At 48.9% G+C, this 20,000-nt stretch overlaps 1 protein-coding gene across 1 annotated transcript in view; it reads left to right on the top strand.

Annotated features, from left to right (window-relative positions):
* The window catches only part of kiaa0586 (KIAA0586 ortholog), a 37,507-nt gene extending 19,699 nt beyond the window's left edge, over positions 1-17,808 (top strand). The window contains exons 21-30 of the mRNA XM_070841678.1: positions 338-528; positions 617-770; positions 1,765-1,924; positions 2,057-2,289; positions 2,597-2,649; positions 2,867-2,968; positions 3,367-3,535; positions 3,668-3,831; positions 3,950-3,989; positions 17,629-17,808. Coding sequence (XP_070697779.1) covers positions 338-528; positions 617-770; positions 1,765-1,924; positions 2,057-2,289; positions 2,597-2,649; positions 2,867-2,968; positions 3,367-3,535; positions 3,668-3,831; positions 3,950-3,989; positions 17,629-17,780 — 1,418 coding nt within the window. The 3' untranslated portion in view covers positions 17,781-17,808. The remainder of the gene's footprint in view (positions 1-337; positions 529-616; positions 771-1,764; positions 1,925-2,056; positions 2,290-2,596; positions 2,650-2,866; positions 2,969-3,366; positions 3,536-3,667; positions 3,832-3,949; positions 3,990-17,628) is intronic.
* The last annotated feature ends 2,192 nt before the right edge of the window (positions 17,809-20,000 follow it).

Below are 20,000 nucleotides of genomic sequence, written 5' to 3'. Positions count from 1 at the left end.
GGCAGAACTTCACTCATAACTAACAGGATGTAATCAGAACTATTGATCAGCTGCAGAATCACAGAGACTGTGGTCACCTGTTGTTTTTCTGACAGATCGATATATGTTAGCAGCTAATTATGCACTTCAGGAAAGTGATTAAGTGATTGAATTCTAGACATAATCAACATTTTGAGGTCCAATACATCTCCACACATTGGACAACAGATTTTTGTTCTCTGAGGGGTAGTTGGTCCTGGGTCGGGACTGGAAGGTGGCTCTTTGTAACCCCAGGGTCCCAGACAGTGGTGTGGGGGGGGCTTTGGATCACGCTGGTGTTCATACTGTGTGTTCTCAGTGGAGGCGGCAGGAGGCGCAGGTCTGCAGCTGTTCATAGACTCCAACATATCGGTGGACTCGGTTCTGATCCGGCAGCTGGTTAATGAGGTTCTGACGGAGCACATTGCCCTGATGCTGGGGCACAGAGACACCACGGAAACAGGTCCAGGGCTGGAACCTCCAAAACCAGGTCCAGGGGCATTTCAGGAGGTACGAAAACTCAGGACAAACTGAAACCTGACAGTCTTCAGCCTTCAGCCTTCAGTCTGTCTGAATCCTGCTGTTGGTTCTGTTCCAGGAGAAACTGGTGCCACTGGTTCCTACGCCATTACCGACCCCTCCAGCAAGCCCAAGCCCCTGCAGCAGGGAGCCCCCCCCCCTGACCACACCCCCCCCATCTGAACCAACCAGCCTGCTGAATGAGGAGTCCCTTCAGCCAATCACAGCGCCAGGTTAGACACAGCAACAGCGTTAGCATCAGAACAACAGTCAAGGAAGTAGCTAAATGCAGTTGCCGCATTAACAGTGATAACATGAGTAGTAACAGTTTTAGCATTAGCTGCATTACCAGCAGCATAATATGCAGCAGTGGCATCAGCATCAGACAACAGCCAAGTCATTAGCTAAAAGCAATAGCAGAATTAGCATTAGTAGCATTAGCAGTAGTAACATTAATAGTTTTACCATCAGTAGCAATAGCAGTAGCTTCATATGCAGTAGTAGCATTAGCATCAGAACAGCAGCCAAGACATTAGCTAAATGCTATAATAGCATTAGCATTAGTAATGTTAGACGTAACAGCATTAGCATTAGCAGTATTAGCAATAGCATTGTATGCAATAATAGAGTCAGCATAGAACAACAGTCCAGAAATTAGTTAAATGCATCAGCAGTTGTAGCATTACAATTAGTAGTATGATAAGTGATATGATTAGCAGTAGCAGCATTAGCATGAGCAGTAGCAGCATTAACAGTAATAGTATTTGTATTAATTGCATTAGCAGTGGCACCATATACAGCAGCAGCAGTGGTATTAGCAGTAGTAGCATTAGCTGTAGCATCATGTGCAGAAGCAGCATTAGCAACAGTAGTATTATCGGTCGCAGCAGTAATATTAGTGGCAGTTGTATCATATGCAGTAACAGTAGTAGCATAATTTACATTAGCAGCAGCAGTAGCGACATTATCAATCAATCAATCAGTCAATCTTATTTATAAAGCGCCAATTCATAACAGCAGACTGTTTCCATAAAGAGCAGCTCAGACCAAACTCTTTAATTAGAGAGAGACCAAAGATTCAGGAATTCAACATGAAGGATTCAAGAATCCCCACAGAGCAGCATCAACAACTGTAACATTAGCAGTAGCAACAGCAGTAGCATTAGCATTTGTGAGCCGTAAACAGCCCTCATGTGGTTTTTATGTAATTGCTGACTGTGACCTCAGAGCCTGTGGCCACGCCCACCCCCAGCCCAGAGCCTGCCCACATTTCAGGAAGTCCTCAGACTGTTCATCAGGCCCCGCCCCCTCTCACCTGGGGAGACGCTGAGCTGCCATTGGACGAGGAGAGACCAGAGGAACATCAGCATCCCCACCCACAGCCGCTGTATGTATACGTACATCCACCGCCCGTCCACCAAACACTGTCCAGGTGTATCATGGGAAATGTAGGATGCAGAGAAGTACAACAGGAAGGTTCCTCAAGTAGTGCCATTAACAGCCGACTCTCCTCCTGCAGCCTGATGTCGGTAGCAGAGGAGGAGCCTCCCCTGTCCTCCCCTCCTCCCCCCTCCCCATCTCCTCCTCCCCCCAGTCCTGACCCCATACCAGTGTCCCCCCCCAGCTCCTCAGAGGACTCCAGCAGCTCCAGCAGCAGCAGCAGCGCAGTGACGGCAGAGACTGATACAGTCCTGAAGCACATCTCAGAGGGAGAGCTGCTCATCAGCATCAGCCAGCCGGCCGCCATGACAGGTACCTTCACCTCCACCCTCACCCTCATCATCATCACCTCCACCCTCACCATCATCATCATCACCTCCACCCTCACCATCATCATCATCACCTCCACCCTCACCATCATCATCATCAGTCTTTTCTCATCATAACAACATTCACGATTCACACAAACATTTAATCTGTGAAACTAAAATCTGAATGTTAATAAAAGACACTGGTGTCTCTCTACCTGTCTCTCTCTCTCTACCTGTCTCTCTCTCTCTCTACCTGTCTCTCTCTCTCTCTACCTGTCTCTCTCTCTCTCTACCTGTCTCTCTCTCAGAGGTGGAGGCTGTCTGCAGTTTTTCCAGTTCTCTTCAGGAGCTGCAGGAGATGGTGAGGAGCATATTCACCCCAGTACTACAGTCTGTAGTAGTGGTACTGCAGACTGTACTAATGGTACTGCAGACTATACTAGTGGTACTGCAGACTGTACTAGTGGTACTGCAGACTGTACTAGTGGTACTGCAGACTGTACTAGTGGTACTGCAGACTGTACTAGTGGTTAGTGTTTCCTGTCTGACTGTTTTGTCACTTCCTGCCCCCCCTCCAGGACTTTGACCCCCCCAGTGAGGGACAGGTCAGAGGTCACAACCTCCTGCTGACCAAGATGGAGCAGAGAGTCACACACACACACGGAGGAGAGGGACCACAGGTACACACACACACACACACACACCGCGGAGAGGGACCACAGGTACACACACACACACACCGAGGAGAGGGACCACAGGTACACACACACACACACACGGAGGAGAGGGACCACAGGTACACACACACACACACACACACACACCGAGGAGAGGGACCACAGGTACACACACACACACACCGAGGAGAGGGACCACAGGTACACACACACACACACCGCGGAGAGGGACCACAGGTACACACACACACACACACACACACACCGCGGAGAGGGACCACAGGTACACACACACACACACACACACCGAGGAGAGGGACCACAGGTACACACACACACACACACACACACACACACACACACCGCGTGGTACACACACCATCACACTCTGACCTCGGTGTCCTCAGGGCTGCTGGGGGAGAGATGCGGAGGAGGGGGAGGAGGTGAGTGTGGGCGAGGTGAGAGACGGCTGGACTACAAAACCTCACAGGACTACAAACCCCAACAGCTACTGCAGGAGTACGGCAGCCCAGCAGGGTCAAAGCTCCTCACCTGGACAGATCAGTCAGAGTGCAGGTATGACAGCCTTCAGACACACGTGTTCACATCCAACATGTTACATACAAGTCACATGTTACATGGAAGTGATCAACAACATCAGTGACATCACTGTGACATCACACATGTCTCTGCTTCCTCCAGATGTTTCAGACATCAGTTTTGAAGCGACCAATCAGGGCTCAGTTATCGGGGGCGACCTCATGGTGGAGCCAATCGGTGCGCTGACCTCTGACCTCCAGACCGGCCTGTTGCTGTCTCCTCCTCCTCCTCCTCCTCACCTGGAGAACACACACACTGCAGGACAGGTGAGACAGTAACACACACACACACACACACACACACACACACACACACACACACACACACACACACACACTGCTCTGCCACTCAAGTGACATAAACTGTGTGTGTGTGTGTGTTCAGGTTGCTCCAGTCGTGGTCCGACAGTCCGACAGACAAACAGGTAGGAGCTCCCTCTGACCTGTGCTCCCTCTGACCCTCTGACCTGTGCTCCCTCTGACCCTCTGACCTGTGCTCCCTCTGACCTGTGCTCCCTCTGACCCTCTGACCTGTGCACCCTCTGACCTGTGCACCCTCTGACCTGTGCTCCCTCTGACCCTCTGACCTGTGCACCCTCTGACCTGTGCACCCTCTGACCCTCTGACCTGCTGACCTGTGACTCAGGCTCTGACGTTAGCTAACGCGAGCTACAGTTAGCAGGAGGCTAATCTATCCAACATGGCCGCTGCTCCACTGAATCAGACGCTCAGACACACCTGAAGGGATGTTGATGCTCCAGAACATGTCTAGACAGGGTCCAGGTCAGAAAACACCTGAGTGACCCTTTAAAGGACCGCCAGCTGTAGTTTTGGTGTTTGGAGTCATACACGTGACATCAGACTGACTGCAGGTCAGCAGCAGACCAGTGGAGGGCGCCGTGTGTCCACACCAGGAGCTGCTGCAGTGTGTGTGTGTGTGTGTGTGTGAGAACAGCTCCATACATGGTAATGTTTACTGACTGAGCTGCTTCAGCGTGTTGTTACAGATGTGTGTGTGTGTGTGTGTGTGTGTGTGTGTGTGTGTGTGTGTGTGTGTGTGTGTGTGTGTTGTAATAACCAGAGAGGCTTCCTGCCGTCAGACTCCAGCAGCTACAGATCACAGTTATTATTGATCTGCTGATTATTTTACTGATAGAAAACGTGAGGAAACTCTTCTGGCCTGATTGATTGGTGATTGATTGGTGGATCAGCAGCAGCTCTACCTGATCAATCAGTGGGCTCATTGATGGCTCTGTTTATGTGGTGCTTGTCTTAAAGAGTAAATCTCGGCCTTCCCACCGTGCAGCAGTGATGCACAGGTGTTCTCCGGGATGCTGTGACATCACTGTGACATCACTGTCACCTGCGCTTGGTCAGTTTTACCGATCCGGAGATCCACGATGAGACCAAACCTCCTCAGAGCGAAATGATCACGTTTAGGGCGGTCCGCCCTGTCGCCGGGTCTCCTGGTGTAGCCCGACAGGTGTGAGAACACCGACCGTCACACCTGTAACCTCACCTGGACCTCAGGCAGCCGTGGCATCAGGAGTTCGGTCTGACCGCGTCAGACAGACGTTTGTTTTTCAGTGAAATATTTAGTGACTGATGATGAAGTGAAGTTCAGACTGCGATGAAGACGTCAAAGCAGGAAACTGATTTTGTTCACAGACACTCGGACTGATGGAGGCAGTGGAGTCTGGTGATATAACGGCTGTTATCAGGTCTCTCTGGAGGGATCGGCACTGTCTTGTCCGTCAGCCCTCCTTACTGTGGTCACGTGATCGGTCACCTGACTCACGACTGTAGTGTCTGTTGTCCCACTAAGTCCTGACAACACGCTCAGCATTTCACGCATTAGAGCTGTTTGTGTGATGCAGCAAAATGAATGAAAGGGTTCATATAACCGGTGCGTTCAGGAACATTATGTAACTTCCTCACTCAGCAGGAGAACAGGAAACACGGCAGCACGGTTAGAAAGTCGGGGAAACTAAAGAAATGTGTTTCAGACGTGGAGATGAAATCATCTTTCTGTGGCGAAACAGGAAGTGGCGACATCAGAGGGATCAGTGTTTGGACAAGAGTCAGCAAACAGACACACACACACACACACTCACACACACACACACACACACACACACACACACACACACACACACACAGATCTGTGACTGAAACAACACACAGGCAGTCACAGGGAAAGAACACACATTTAGGCAGTGATGTGTGCCAGTGTTTACTTTAGCGCACACACAGACTCACACACAACACACACACAGACACACACACACAGACACACACACACACACAGACACACACACACACACACACACACACACACTCACACACACACACACACACTCACAACACACACACACACACACACACACACACACACACACCACAACACACACACACACACACACACACAACACACACACCACACACACACACACCACACACACACACACACACCACACACACACTCACACACACACACACACACACACCACACACACACACACACACACACCACACACACACACACACACACTCACCCACACACACACACACCACACACACACACACACACACACACACACCACAGACAACACACACCCACACACACACACACACACACACAGACTCACACACACAGACACACACACACACACTCACACACACACACAGACACACACACACACACACACACACACACACACACACAGACTCACAGACACTCACACACACACACACACACACACACACACACACACACACACACACTCACACACCACACACACACAGACTCAAACACACACACAGACACACACACTCACACACACACACACACACACTCACACACACTCACACACACACTCACACACACACACACAGACTCAAACACACACACAGACACACACACTCACACACACACACACACACACTCACACACACTCACTCACACACACACACACACACACACACACACACACACACACACACACACTCACACACACTCACTCACACACACACACACACACACACACACACACACACACACACACACACACACTCTCTGACTGTTTACAGTACTGATCCAGGGTAATGCTACCTCCCTCCCTCCTCCCTCATCAGCAGCTCATTCAGCTCTGTGTGTTTCTAGGCAGCATCTCACCGTATCCTGTGCTAACAACTAAACTTAAACTCCAAACTAGGGGTTACTAGGAGAGTTACTATTCCTCATGTGTTTCCATGGGAACGGAGATAATAATCTGCTGCCTCTGTCCCCGTCTTCTCCTGAGCCCATTCTCTGGTCATCTTTTATACTCTTCTTGACTTCCTAGCTCGACAGCTCATGTCTTTGTTAAAAATGTACAGGAATGCACCCACCAGATACCACCACAGTGTTTTGTTAGTAACTTATAGAATCTGAACAACAGAGACTTTTACTGAAATTTAAAGTGAAACCCAAACATCAAACCCGTGTTTCTGTCAGTGTGATTAAACTCTGACGTCTCTGAAGTCATGAACACTCATAGATTCCATCATTTATTGCAATAAATGGAAACGACGTCTCTGCCTTTAAGATGCTCCCTGGATTAGCCGCGCAGCATGCTAAGCTAAAACGGGGTGTGAGTGTAAGACATGAACACCAGAGCTGCTCTGGTCCAGGGTTCAAACACCAGTATGACAGAGTGGATCCAGCCAATCCCAGCTGCCACTAGGTGAGAGGCGGGGTCATCGTGGACTGGTCACCGGCCAATCACAGGACCAGGTGACAGACACAGACAAACCCCCCCATGACAGAATAATGAAACACCAGATGAAACAATATTCAGATCCTCAGCTGATTTTTATTGCTAGCGAGCAAACACACATTAACACATTAACACACCTTCCTTTACATTTTCTCACATCTCAAACATCCTGAAACGTGTGAACACGTCTGTCTTGAACACACACAGGAGCTACAGGTAACACACGATCTGAACTGAACTCATTTTTATGAGCAGAGAGCGACGGAGATCTGATAGATCAGGAAGATTTCCCCACAGCCTCCATTGGTACGCAACACGAGCTAGCTAACATGCTAACATCACATCCTGCAGTGGGCATTCATCCGGCTCATCTCTGTCTGAGGAGACTTCCTGTGTGTTTTATGGCTCAGAGTTGTTTTTAAAGAAAGTTTACATTGATCATCATTGATTGATCTTTTCATCATCAAACATTTATTAAAAAGACACCTGTAGCTCAACAGGACACATGACAGGAAACAGCTGGATTATTACGCTCTGAGGATCTTTGGGTTCCTGGTCCTGACAGATCAGCTGGATCACATCCGATCGCAGGATTCCCCTAACCTCCTACCTAACCTAACCTACCTCTGCTCCTGCTCCTGCTCCTGTTCCTGTCCCTGTTGTTCCTGCTCCTGTTCCTGTTCCTGTCCCTGTTGTTCCTGCTCCTGCTCCTGCTCCTGTTCCTGTTCCTGTCCCTGTTGTTCCTGCTCCTGCTCCTGTTCCTGTTCCTGTTCCTGTTCCTGTTCCTGTCCTTGTTGTTCCTGCTCCTGTTCCTGTTCCTGCTCCTGCTCCTGCTCCTGCTCCTGTTCCTGTTCCTGTTCCTGTCCCTGCTCCTGCTCCTGTTCCTGTCCCTGTCCCTGTCCCTGATGTTACTGCTGCTTCCTCCCGGTTGAGGCTCTACTACTTTGTTATCAACACAAATGTCTGAAACTCCCCCGTGTGTTGAGCAGCTGTGACACTGAAACCCCAAATTTTCTGGTTTGAAACAGCGGAAGATATGTGAGAGACCGATCACAGACCCGAGCGTCTCCAGTGACTGTATGACCTCCTGTCTGGGAACAGGAGGACCAAATTTGGGCTGATCAAAGACCGTGTCAAACACAAAGGCATGATTTTTCCAATGTTGAAGGATGTTCTGGGTTTTAAAATATTTCAGGATGTTGCAATTGCTATTCTTGTTCGTGCACTTGCTCCCACACGGGGACAGTAAAGAGTAGATGAGCAGGAAGTCTCCCTGTTTTATTCTCAGGTTTTTCAGAACTAGAGGTTCTGCATGTTGATTTTCTACGTGTTTGGCTGCAACCATGTTGCTGCTTGTGTACACCTCGTAACCGTTGATTGTGTCTTTAACTTTGTCTTCGTAAGAGTTTTGCTGAAGGACTCCTTGCAGCATGTTCAGGTCCTGTGGGACGTTTACAGCCAGACAGAACTGTTCCGTCACGGTGAACCTGTCGAAGGAGAAACACGACTGTAACACTCAGCTGAGGAACGTCTGAGATCTGAAAACCCCGTCAGGTGTAGAGAGCATCAGGGCCAAAGCCGTGAAAACACTGTGTGAGACCAAACTCCGTCAGTCAGGCTCTGAAATCTACCTGCTGCATCAGACGTCCCCCTGACTCAGATAGCCTGTCATAATGCATCATGGGTAAATAAGACACTAGACAGAGGAGGAAAGATGGCGTCTGCAGCATGACACATCCAGGGGTCTGAAACACTGAAGAGCCCAGAAAAACATGGTGGCGACTAACAGTGGGGAAAAGGGGGGGAGGGGGGCAGAGACTGGGCCTTAATTAGCCCCCTCTCCGGGGGGTCGTGGTATAAACCACAGAGGGCGCTACGCTTCAGCGATGTTAACGCTGATGTTAACATCAGAAACACAACATTAGCATGAGGACAGGCTGGGGGGGCAGTCAGACAGGATTAATTAGACCAGACTAACCTGATGAGTTAACACCAGGACTAGTCTGACTAGCTTCATGCTACTGATAAACCCAGGTTAGCTTTAGTTCTGTATTTACTGCAGTTACTCACTCCTTCCTGACGGCTTCTACCACAGCAGTCAGCCAGTTCACATCCACTTCAGGCCAACAGGTGACAGGCGACAGCAGGAACAGCAGCAGCATCCAGGACGGGAGCTTCATCTGTACAGAAACACATTAGCATCAGAACAGCGCCCCCTACAGGCCCCCGAGCTCAGTACAGCCGAGCCTTAAAACAGCATCCTCATGGTTGATCTGTCCTCAGAGCCTGAACAGGTGCAGATACAAATGTCAACCATTTGAACGACAGGTGCTAACTAGTGTCAGAACTGCTGATAACAGAGCTCCTGCTGAGGAACCACAGGAACAGAACCTGACAGGCGAAGAACCAGAGGTGGCGTCTCTGAGCAGGTTCCTCTGTGAGCACCAGCAGAGCTCGGTGAAGGTGGAGATGTTTGATTTGTGTGAACAGAGTGAAAGATGACGGAGATCCCACATGTATGAGTTTGAGCAGAAGCTTCAGAGGCAGAATGACCTGAGAGTGAGTGAGCCAGCTGAAGGTGTGAACGGGTTTTAAAGGCCTTCCAGTTGTTGGATGTTAACTTTAACAGCTTGTATCGTCTGCCTGCTTTGTCTGCTGTAGTTTTAGTTAATTAACTCCTAACAATTATTTAAGTTTAAATGTTTCTCACCGTCTCTGCTGTTTCGACAGTCTGCTCGTCTTTTCAAACTGCAACAGAGAATATCGAATATTAATTCTTATTGTTATTACATATTAAATTGAGCTCCGAACGAACGTTATTGTTGTATATTTACCTGCTCAGGTGGAGGAAGGTTTTCGGTGACTTCAGTTTGTAGGAATAGAAATCTTGTTACCGTGTCCAGTAATTCAGGAGCTTTTTAATAAGAGGAGAGGAGGGCGGGACAGTCCGTCCTCTTCTTGACATCAAACTTTAAATATGATGAACAGACAGAAAACCAAAGATGTTACAACAGCGATGTGGTCAGATGTTTTACACCCTGCTGAAACATCTCCATGTTTGGCTGATTCTGAATCTGAATAGTATGATGAAAGAGGTCTGACAGAGGTCTGCCACTAGTTACAGAGGCCTGGGGACTAGTTAGAGCGATCTGGGGACTAGTTACAGAGGTCTGGGGACCATTTACAGAGGTCTGGGGACTAGTTAGAGCGGTCTGGGGACTAGTTACAGAGGTCTGGGGACTAGTTACAGAGGTCCAGGACTAGATACAGAGACCTGGGAACACTTGCAGAGGCCTGGGACTAGATACAGAGACCTGGGACCATTTACAGAGGTCTGGGACTAGTTACAGAGGTCTGGGGACCAGTTACAGAGGCCTGGGACTAGTTATAGAGGTCAGGGGACTAGATACAGAGGTCTGGGACTAGATACAGTGGTCTGGGGACCATTTACAGAGGTCCAGGACTAGATACAGAGACCTGGGAACACTTGCAGAGGCCTGGGACTAGTTACAGAGGTCTGGGTACTAGTTAGAGCGGTCTGGGGACTAGTTACAGAGGTCTGCGGACAATTTACAGAAGTTTGGGACTAGTTACAGAGGTCTGGGGACTAGTTACAGGGGCCTGGGGACTAGTTGCAGACTTCTGGGACTAGTTACAGAGGTCTAGGACTAGGTGCAGAGGTCTGGGGACCATTTACAGAAGTTTGGGACTAGTTACAGAGGTCTGGGGACTAGTTACAGGGGCCTGGGGACCATTTACAGAAGTTTGGGACTAGTTACAGAGGTCTGGGGACCATTTACAGAGGTCCAGGACTAGTTACAGGGGCCTGGGGACTAGTTGCAGACTTATGGGACTAGTTACAGAGGTCTGGGGACTAGTTAGAGCGGTCTGGGGACTAGTTACAGAGGTCTGCGGACCATTTACAGAAGTTTGGGACTAGTTACAGAGGTCTGGGGACCATTTACAGAGGTCCAGGACTAGTTACAGGGGCCTGGGGACTAGTTGCAGACTTCTGGGACTAGTTACAGAGGTCTGGGACTAGTTACAGAGGTCTGGGGACTAGTTACAGAGGTCTGGGGACATTTTACAGAGGTCTGGGACTAGTTACAGAGGTCTGGGACTAGTTACAGAGGTCTGGGGACTAGTTACAGAGGTCTGGGGACCTTTTACAGAGGTCTGGGGCTTGTTACAGAGGTCAGGGGACTAGTTACCGAGGTCTGGGACTACTTACAGAGGCCTGGGGACTAGTTACAGAGGCATGGGGACTTGTTACAGAGGTCTGGGACTAGATACAGAGACCAGGGACCACTTGCAGAGGCCTGGGACTAGTTACAGAGGCCTGGGGACTACTTACAGAGGTCTGGGGACTAGTTACAGAGGTCTGGGTACTAGTTAGAGCGGTCTGGGGACTAGTTACAGAGGTCTGGGGACTAGTTAGAGCGGTCTGGGGACTAGTTACAGAGGTCTGCGGACCATTTACAGAAGTTTGGGACTAGTTACAGAGGTCTGGGGACCATTTACAGAGGTCCGGGACTAGTTACAGGGGCCTGGGGACTAGTTGCAGACTTCTGGGACTAGTTACAGAGGTCTGGGGACCTTTTACAGAGGTCTGGGACTAGTTACAGAGGTCTGGGACTAGGTGCAGACGTCCGGAATAAGTTGCAGAGGCCTGGGGACTTGATGCAGTGGTCTGGGGCTTGTTACAGAGGTCTGGGGACTAGTTACCGAGGTCTGGGACTACTTACAGAGGCATGGGGACTTGTTACAGAGGTCTGGGACTAGTTACACTGGCCTGGGACTAGATACAGAGACCAGGGACCACTTACAGAGGCCTGGGATTGGTTATAGAGGTCTGGGGACTAGATACAGAGACCAGGGACCACTTACAGAGGCCTGGGATTGGTTATAGAGGTCTGGGGACTAGATACAGAGGTCTGGGACTAGATACAGTGGTCTGGGGACCACTTGCAGAGGCCTGGGACTAGTTACAGAGGCCTGGGGACTACTTACAGAGGTCTGGGGACTAGTTACAGAGGTCTGGGTACTAGTTAGAGCGGTCTGGGGACTAGTTACATAGGTCTGGGGACCATTTACAGAGCTTTGGGACTAGTTACAGAGCTTTGGGGCCAGTTACAGAGGTCTGGGGACTAGTTACAGAGGTCTGGGGACCATTTACAGAGGTCTGGGGACTAGTTACAGAGGTCCAGGACTAGTTACAGAGGTCTGAGGACTAGTTACAGAGGTCCAGGACTAGTTTCAGAGGTCTGGGGACTAGTTACAGAGGTCTGGGGACCATTTACAGAGCTTTGGGACTAGTTACAGAGCTTTGGGGCTAGTTACAGAGGTCTGGGGACTAGTTACAGAGGTCTGGGGACCATTTACAGAGGTCTGGGGACTAGTTACAGAGGTCCAGGACTAGTTACAGAGGTCTGAGGACTAGTTACAGAGGTCCAGGACTAGTTACAGAGGTCCAGGACTAGTTACAGAGGTCTGAGGACTAGTTACAGAGGTCCAGGACTAGTTACAGAGGTCTGGGGACTAGTTACAGAGGTCCAGGACTAGTTACAGAGGTTTGGGACTAGTTACAGGGGCCTGGGGACTAGTTGCAGAGTTCTGGGGACCTTTTACAGAGGTCTGGGACTAGTTACAGAGGTCTGGGACTAGGTGCAGACGTCCGGAATAAGTTGCAGAGGTCTGGGGACATGATGCAGTGGTCTGGGGCTTGTTACAGAGGTCTGGGGACTAGTTACCGAGGTCTGGGACTAGTTACAGAGGCCTGGGACCACTTACAGAGGTCTGGGACTAGTTACAGAGGTCTGAGGACTAGTTACAGAGGTCTGAGACTAGTTACAGGGGTCTGGGACCAGTTAAAGAGGTCTGAGGACTAGTTACAGAGATCTGAGGACTAGTTACCGAGGTCCAGGACTAGTTACAGAGGGCTGGGACCACTTACAGAGGCCTGGGACCACTGACAGAGGTCTGGGACTAGTTACAGAGATCTGAGGACTAGTTACAGAGGTCTGAGGACTAGTTACAGAGATCTGAGGACTAGTTACAGAGGTCTGGGACTAGTTACAGAGATCTGAGGACTAGTTACAGAGGTCTGGGACTAGTTACAGAGATCTGAGGACTAGTTACAGAGGTCTGGGACTAGTTACAGAGATCTGAGGACTAGTTACAGAGGTCTGAGGACTAGTTACAGAGATCTGAGGACTAGTTACAGAGGGCTGGGACCACTTACAGAGGCCTGGGACCACTGACAGAGGTCTGGGACTAGTTACAGAGGCCTGGGACCACTTACAGAGGTCTGGGACTAGTTACAGAGGTCTGGGACTAGTTACAGAGGTCTGAGGACTAGTTACAGAGATCTGAGGACTAGTTACCGAGGTCCAGGACTAGTTACAGAGGTCTGAGGACTAGTTACAGAGGTCCAGGACTAGTTACAGAGGTCTGAGGACTAGTTACAGAGGTCCAGGACTAGTTACAGAGGTCTGGGACTAGTTACAGAGGTCTTACCCACAGCAGGTAATAAGTAAAGACATGAGGGATGTTTAAGGCTCAGGTGATTTGTCTGTAAAGGCCTTAAAGTCTTAACTTTCAGCTGTTTGGAGAAGCAGTTTGTGTTTGAGGTGATAAAGAGAACAAACTGATCGGTGTGTTGAAATGATGAACTTCCTCAGTGTTGATCAGATCAGATTAAGACTTCTGTGGAGGACTGACACGTTTCTCTGAGAACCAGCTGCTGTGGTTAAAAACCATTTCCATCCCCTACATTTGTCAACAAGTGCCAAAGGCCTGGGACCACTTACAGAGGTTTGGGACTAGTTACAGGGGCCTGGGGACTAGTTGCAGAGTTCTGGGGACCTTTTACAGAGGTCTGGGACTAGTTACAGAGGTCTGGGACTAGGTGCAGAGGTCTGGGGACATGATGCAGTGGTCTGGGGCTTGTTACAGAGGTCTGGGGACTAGTTACCGAGGTCTGGGACTAGTTACAGAGGCCTGGGACCACTTACAGAGGTCTGGGACTAGTTACAGAGGTCTGAGGACTAGTTACAGAGATCTGAGGACTAGTTACAGAGGGCTGGGACCACTTACAGAGGCCTGGGACCACTGACAGAGGTCTGGGACTAGTTACAGAGGTCTGGGACTAGTTACAGAGATCTGAGGACTAGTTACAGAGGTCTGAGGACTAGTTACAGAGATCTGAGGACTAGTTACAGAGGGCTGGGACCACTTACAGAGGCCTGGGACCACTGACAGAGGTCTGGGACTAGTTACAGAGGCCTGGGACCACTTACAGAGGTCTGGGACTAGTTACAGAGGTCTGGGACTAGTTACAGAGGTCTGAGGACTAGTTACAGAGATCTGAGGACTAGTTACCGAGGTCCAGGACTAGTTACAGAGGTCTGAGGACTAGTTACAGAGGTCCAGGACTAGTTACAGAGGTCTGAGGACTAGTTACAGAGGTCCAGGACTAGTTACAGAGGTCTGGGACTAGTTACAGAGGTCTTACCCACAGCAGGTAATAAGTAAAGACATGAGGGATGTTTAAGGCTCAGGTGATTTGTCTGTAAAGGCCTTAAAGTCTTAACTTTCAGCTGTTTGGAGAAGCAGTTTGTGTTTGAGGTGATAAAGAGAACAAACTGATCGGTGTGTTGAAATGATGAACTTCCTCAGTGTTGATCAGATCAGATTAAGACTTCTGTGGAGGACTGACACGTTTCTCTGAGAACCAGCTGCTGTGGTTAAAAACCATTTCCATCCCCTACATTTGTCAACAAGTGCCAAAGGCCTGGGACCACTTACAGAGGTTTGGGACTAGTTACAGGGGCCTGGGGACTAGTTGCAGAGTTCTGGGGACCTTTTACAGAGGTCTGGGACTAGTTACAGAGGTCTGGGACTAGGTGCAGAGGTCTGGGGACATGATGCAGTGGTCTGGGGCTTGTTACAGAGGTCTGGGGACTAGTTACCGAGGTCTGGGACTAGTTACAGAGGCCTGGGACCACTTACAGAGGTCTGGGACTAGTTACAGAGGTCTGAGGACTAGTTACAGAGATCTGAGGACTAGTTACAGAGGGCTGGGACCACTTACAGAGGCCTGGGACCACTGACAGAGGTCTGGGACTAGTTACAGAGATCTGAGGACTAGTTACAGAGGTCTGAGGACTAGTTACAGAGATCTGAGGACTAGTTACAGAGGTCTGGGACTAGTTACAGAGATCTGAGGACTAGTTACAGAGGTCTGGGACTAGTTACAGAGATCTGAGGACTAGTTACAGAGGTCTGGGACTAGTTACAGAGATCTGAGGACTAGTTACAGAGGTCTGAGGACTAGTTACAGAGATCTGAGGACTAGTTACAGAGGGCTGGGACCACTTACAGAGGCCTGGGACCACTGACAGAGGTCTGGGACTAGTTACAGAGGCCTGGGACCACTTACAGAGGTCTGGGACTAGTTACAGAGGTCTGGGACTAGTTACAGAGGTCTGAGGACTAGTTACAGAGATCTGAGGACTAGTTACCGAGGTCCAGGACTAGTTACAGAGGTCTGAGGACTAGTTACAGAGGTCCAGGACTAGTTACAGAGGTCTGAGGACTAGTTACAGAGGTCCAGGACTAGTTACAGAGGTCTGGGACTAGTTACAGAGGTCTTACCCACAGCAGGTAATAAGTAAAGACATGAGGGATGTTTAAGGCTCAGGTGATTTGTCTGTAAAGGCCTTAAAGTCTTAACTTTCAGCTGTTTGGAGAAGCAGTTTGTGTTTGAGGTGATAAAGAGAACAAACTGATCGGTGTGTTGAAATGATGAACTTCCTCAGTGTTGATCAGATCAGATTAAGACTTCTGTGGAGGACTGACACGTTTCTCTGAGAACCAGCTGCTGTGGTTAAAAACCATTTCCATCCCCTACATTTGTCAACAAGTGCCAAAGGCCTGGGACCACTTACAGAGGTTTGGGACTAGTTACAGGGGCCTGGGGACTAGTTGCAGAGTTCTGGGGACCTTTTACAGAGGTCTGGGACTAGTTACAGAGGTCTGGGACTAGGTGCAGAGGTCTGGGGACATGATGCAGTGGTCTGGGGCTTGTTACAGAGGTCTGGGGACTAGTTACCGAGGTCTGGGACTAGTTACAGAGGCCTGGGACCACTTACAGAGGTCTGGGACTAGTTACAGAGGTCTGAGGACTAGTTACAGAGATCTGAGGACTAGTTACAGAGGGCTGGGACCACTTACAGAGGCCTGGGACCACTGACAGAGGTCTGGGACTAGTTACAGAGGTCTGGGACTAGTTACAGAGATCTGAGGACTAGTTACAGAGGTCTGAGGACTAGTTACAGAGATCTGAGGACTAGTTACAGAGGGCTGGGACCACTTACAGAGGCCTGGGACCACTGACAGAGGTCTGGGACTAGTTACAGAGGCCTGGGACCACTTACAGAGGTCTGGGACTAGTTACAGAGGTCTGGGACTAGTTACAGAGGTCTGAGGACTAGTTACAGAGATCTGAGGACTAGTTACCGAGGTCCAGGACTAGTTACAGAGGTCTGAGGACTAGTTACAGAGGTCCAGGACTAGTTACAGAGGTCTGAGGACTAGTTACAGAGGTCCAGGACTAGTTACAGAGGTCTGGGACTAGTTACAGAGGTCTTACCCACAGCAGGTAATAAGTAAAGACATGAGGGATGTTTAAGGCTCAGGTGATTTGTCTGTAAAGGCCTTAAAGTCTTAACTTTCAGCTGTTTGGAGAAGCAGTTTGTGTTTGAGGTGATAAAGAGAACAAACTGATCGGTGTGTTGAAATGATGAACTTCCTCAGTGTTGATCAGATCAGATTAAGACTTCTGTGGAGGACTGACACGTTTCTCTGAGAACCAGCTGCTGTGGTTAAAAACCATTTCCATCCCCTACATTTGTCAACAAGTGCCAAAGGCCTGGGACCACTTACAGAGGTTTGGGACTAGTTACAGGGGCCTGGGGACTAGTTGCAGAGTTCTGGGGACCTTTTACAGAGGTCTGGGACTAGTTACAGGGGCCTGGGGACTAGTTGCAGAGTTCTGGGGACCTTTTACAGAGGTCTGGGACTAGTTACAGAGGTCTGGGGACTAGGTGCAGACGTCCGGAATAAGTTGCAGAGGTCTGGGGACTTGATGCAGTGGTCTGGGGCTTGTTACAGAGGTCTGGGGACTAGTTACCGAGGTCTGGGACTAGTTACAGAGGCCTGGGGACTAGTTACCGAGGTCTGGGACTAGTTATATATTATTATTATAGATATATATTTATATACGTGGTCTGTTGTGTTTGTGCAGCCGAGCAGCAGAGAGGAAGAGGAGGAGGAGGAAGTGCTGAGAGGATGGATGTTCATCTGCCCTTCGTTGGACCGGAGGAGGAGCAGGAGGAGCAGGAGGAGCAGGAGGAGGAGGAGGAGGAGACAGACTCTTCCATCAGTGATGCTTTTTAGAAGTAAAGAAACTGACCTTCATCATTGTTGTGTTCTGGAGGGCTGATGATGGTGATCATGGGCCACCGTAGTTCTCCAGGTCGTAACCTGCAGCCTCACTCAACCACCACCACCCCCCCACCCCCACCCCCACCAGAGCACAGGACAGACTACAATGTGCCACTGAAATGTAACAAGGCTTTTAATTTGAAACATACAGGAAGTGTTGAGTTTGTATAAAATAATGAAGGAAGTGATCAGATGTTCAGATCTGACAGGTAAAGGGGACAAAGTGGTTCAACCCTCTGGGATCAGGAAGTCATCGTCACACACACTCACACACACCGTCTTTAATGATCACCACCTTCTGATGGATGAACGTCAAATGATGTCTCCATGGAAACAAACCAGCCAACACACACAGGTTGTGAAGGAGTCCCTGATCCGGGTCGTGGTTCTGGTCTGGATCACATGATGGACTCTGGTGGTTTGTGGGTCCATAAATAGCAGGAAGCTCTTTTCTTTGTTGGCTTCATGAATTCTTTACGAGCTCTTTTGTCTTCACGTCCGTCTGCAGCGTCCGCCCATCTCCACCTTCCTGATCCTGGTCCTGATCCGGGTCCCGGTCCCGATCCAGGCCCAGATCCTGGTCCTGATCCTGATGCTATAGACCAATAAACCACCCACAGAACCAGGGTTCAGGGTTTGTTTCAGTACGTCTGAACATCAATTCTAGTTTACAAACGGTCCGTCATCAGAACACGACTTTAATAATTAATGATTTATTTTCTCCTTTCTTTAGTCGAACTGGTGAACGTGTGTGTGTTTCAGTGTGATCACTACAGAGAGAGACCACAAACAGCACACACACCAGACTACATTCACTAAAACAGGGATTTTAGAGCTGCTGCTCCATCAGTCAGAGTGTTTGTGTTGCTGTGGGACTTTGGTGTTTTAAAAGTTTTAGTTTAGATCCAACATAATATTTGTGTAACACAAACACACTGACTGATGGAGCAGCAGCTCTAAAATCCCTGTTTTAGTGAATGTAGTCTGGTGTGTGTGCTGTTTGTGGTTAAACCAAAAGGATCTTCCAGGTCTCTCTCTGTAGGGATCCTTTCCATGATGCTGTCACACACTTAGAATAACTCAGTGGATCAAACAAGCGTGTCTCCTCAGGATGAAGACCATGGACTGTGGCTGAAAGCCTCTGAACCCGTCAGACCTGCTGAGCCTTCCTTCATCACCACATAACAATAATAATCAGAGCAGAAACAAACGATCATCTTGAGCTGAAGATCAGATCAGATTCACGTTAACAGGAAGCTAAGATGAATCCTTTCACAGTAAAGTTCAGTCAGATTAGTGCCCCCCCTTCCCCCCGCATTAACATACAAATGAGGCTCAGACCTCATTAACACAGTTTAAACTGGGACGACCCAAAAACCGGAGACAGTTTATTGACAGCAGAGAACAATAAAGATTAGTGAACAATAACAACATTATTTTATGTCCTGAACAAATCTGACACAAAAACCTGTTTAACTTTGTTTTAATTTCAGAATAAACCAGGAACGAAAGATTCTGAATACTTAAATGTTGATTCATATGATCTGAATTTTGATTTTGTTCACAATAAACTGAACATGTGTGAAAATATTATTTCAAATCCGCTCTTTAAAAACTGGAGTGTGGCCCTTGAATAGGGGGCTTTAGGACCCGGCGGAGGCCCGACCCAGGAGGAGGGCGGAGCGTCAAGTTCGCGGGAATCAACACAATCGGACCGGAAGTGGTGTGAATGTTCCCTCCAAAATAAAGTTTAATAGAAGGCTGAGAGCTGCTGTAACAGGCGAAGTGCTGGAAAACCCAACGAATAAAGTGAACGAAGCCTCTCAGGTTTGATTTATCCTCAAAATGTTTGTTTTTCTGTTTCTTATGTGTTCAGTTCACCTCAAAATATTACATTGAAACTAAAATTGAATTTAAGAATGAATCATTTGTATATTTGCAGCAGTGAAACGTAAAGTATCCGACTACTTGAGTATTTTCTGCTGAAACAGATTCTGATCAATAATCAGTGATAGTGATTGATTACAGATTAAACTACCAGCAGGAGAACGCTGCCATTAAGCTGATGAACACATGAGTGATCAATAATAGAACATTACTTTTACTTTAGTACTTTCACTGCAGTAAAGGAAGTGAGTACTGATACACAGTAGAAACACTGTGACGTCCTCA

This window comes from Pempheris klunzingeri, chromosome 13 (assembly GCF_042242105.1).
Source record: "Pempheris klunzingeri isolate RE-2024b chromosome 13, fPemKlu1.hap1, whole genome shotgun sequence".
Classification (NCBI taxonomy): Eukaryota; Metazoa; Chordata; class Actinopteri; order Acropomatiformes; family Pempheridae; genus Pempheris; species Pempheris klunzingeri.
The sequence above is the reverse complement of the archived record's forward strand: the minus strand, read 5'-3'. Positions and strand labels throughout refer to the sequence as shown.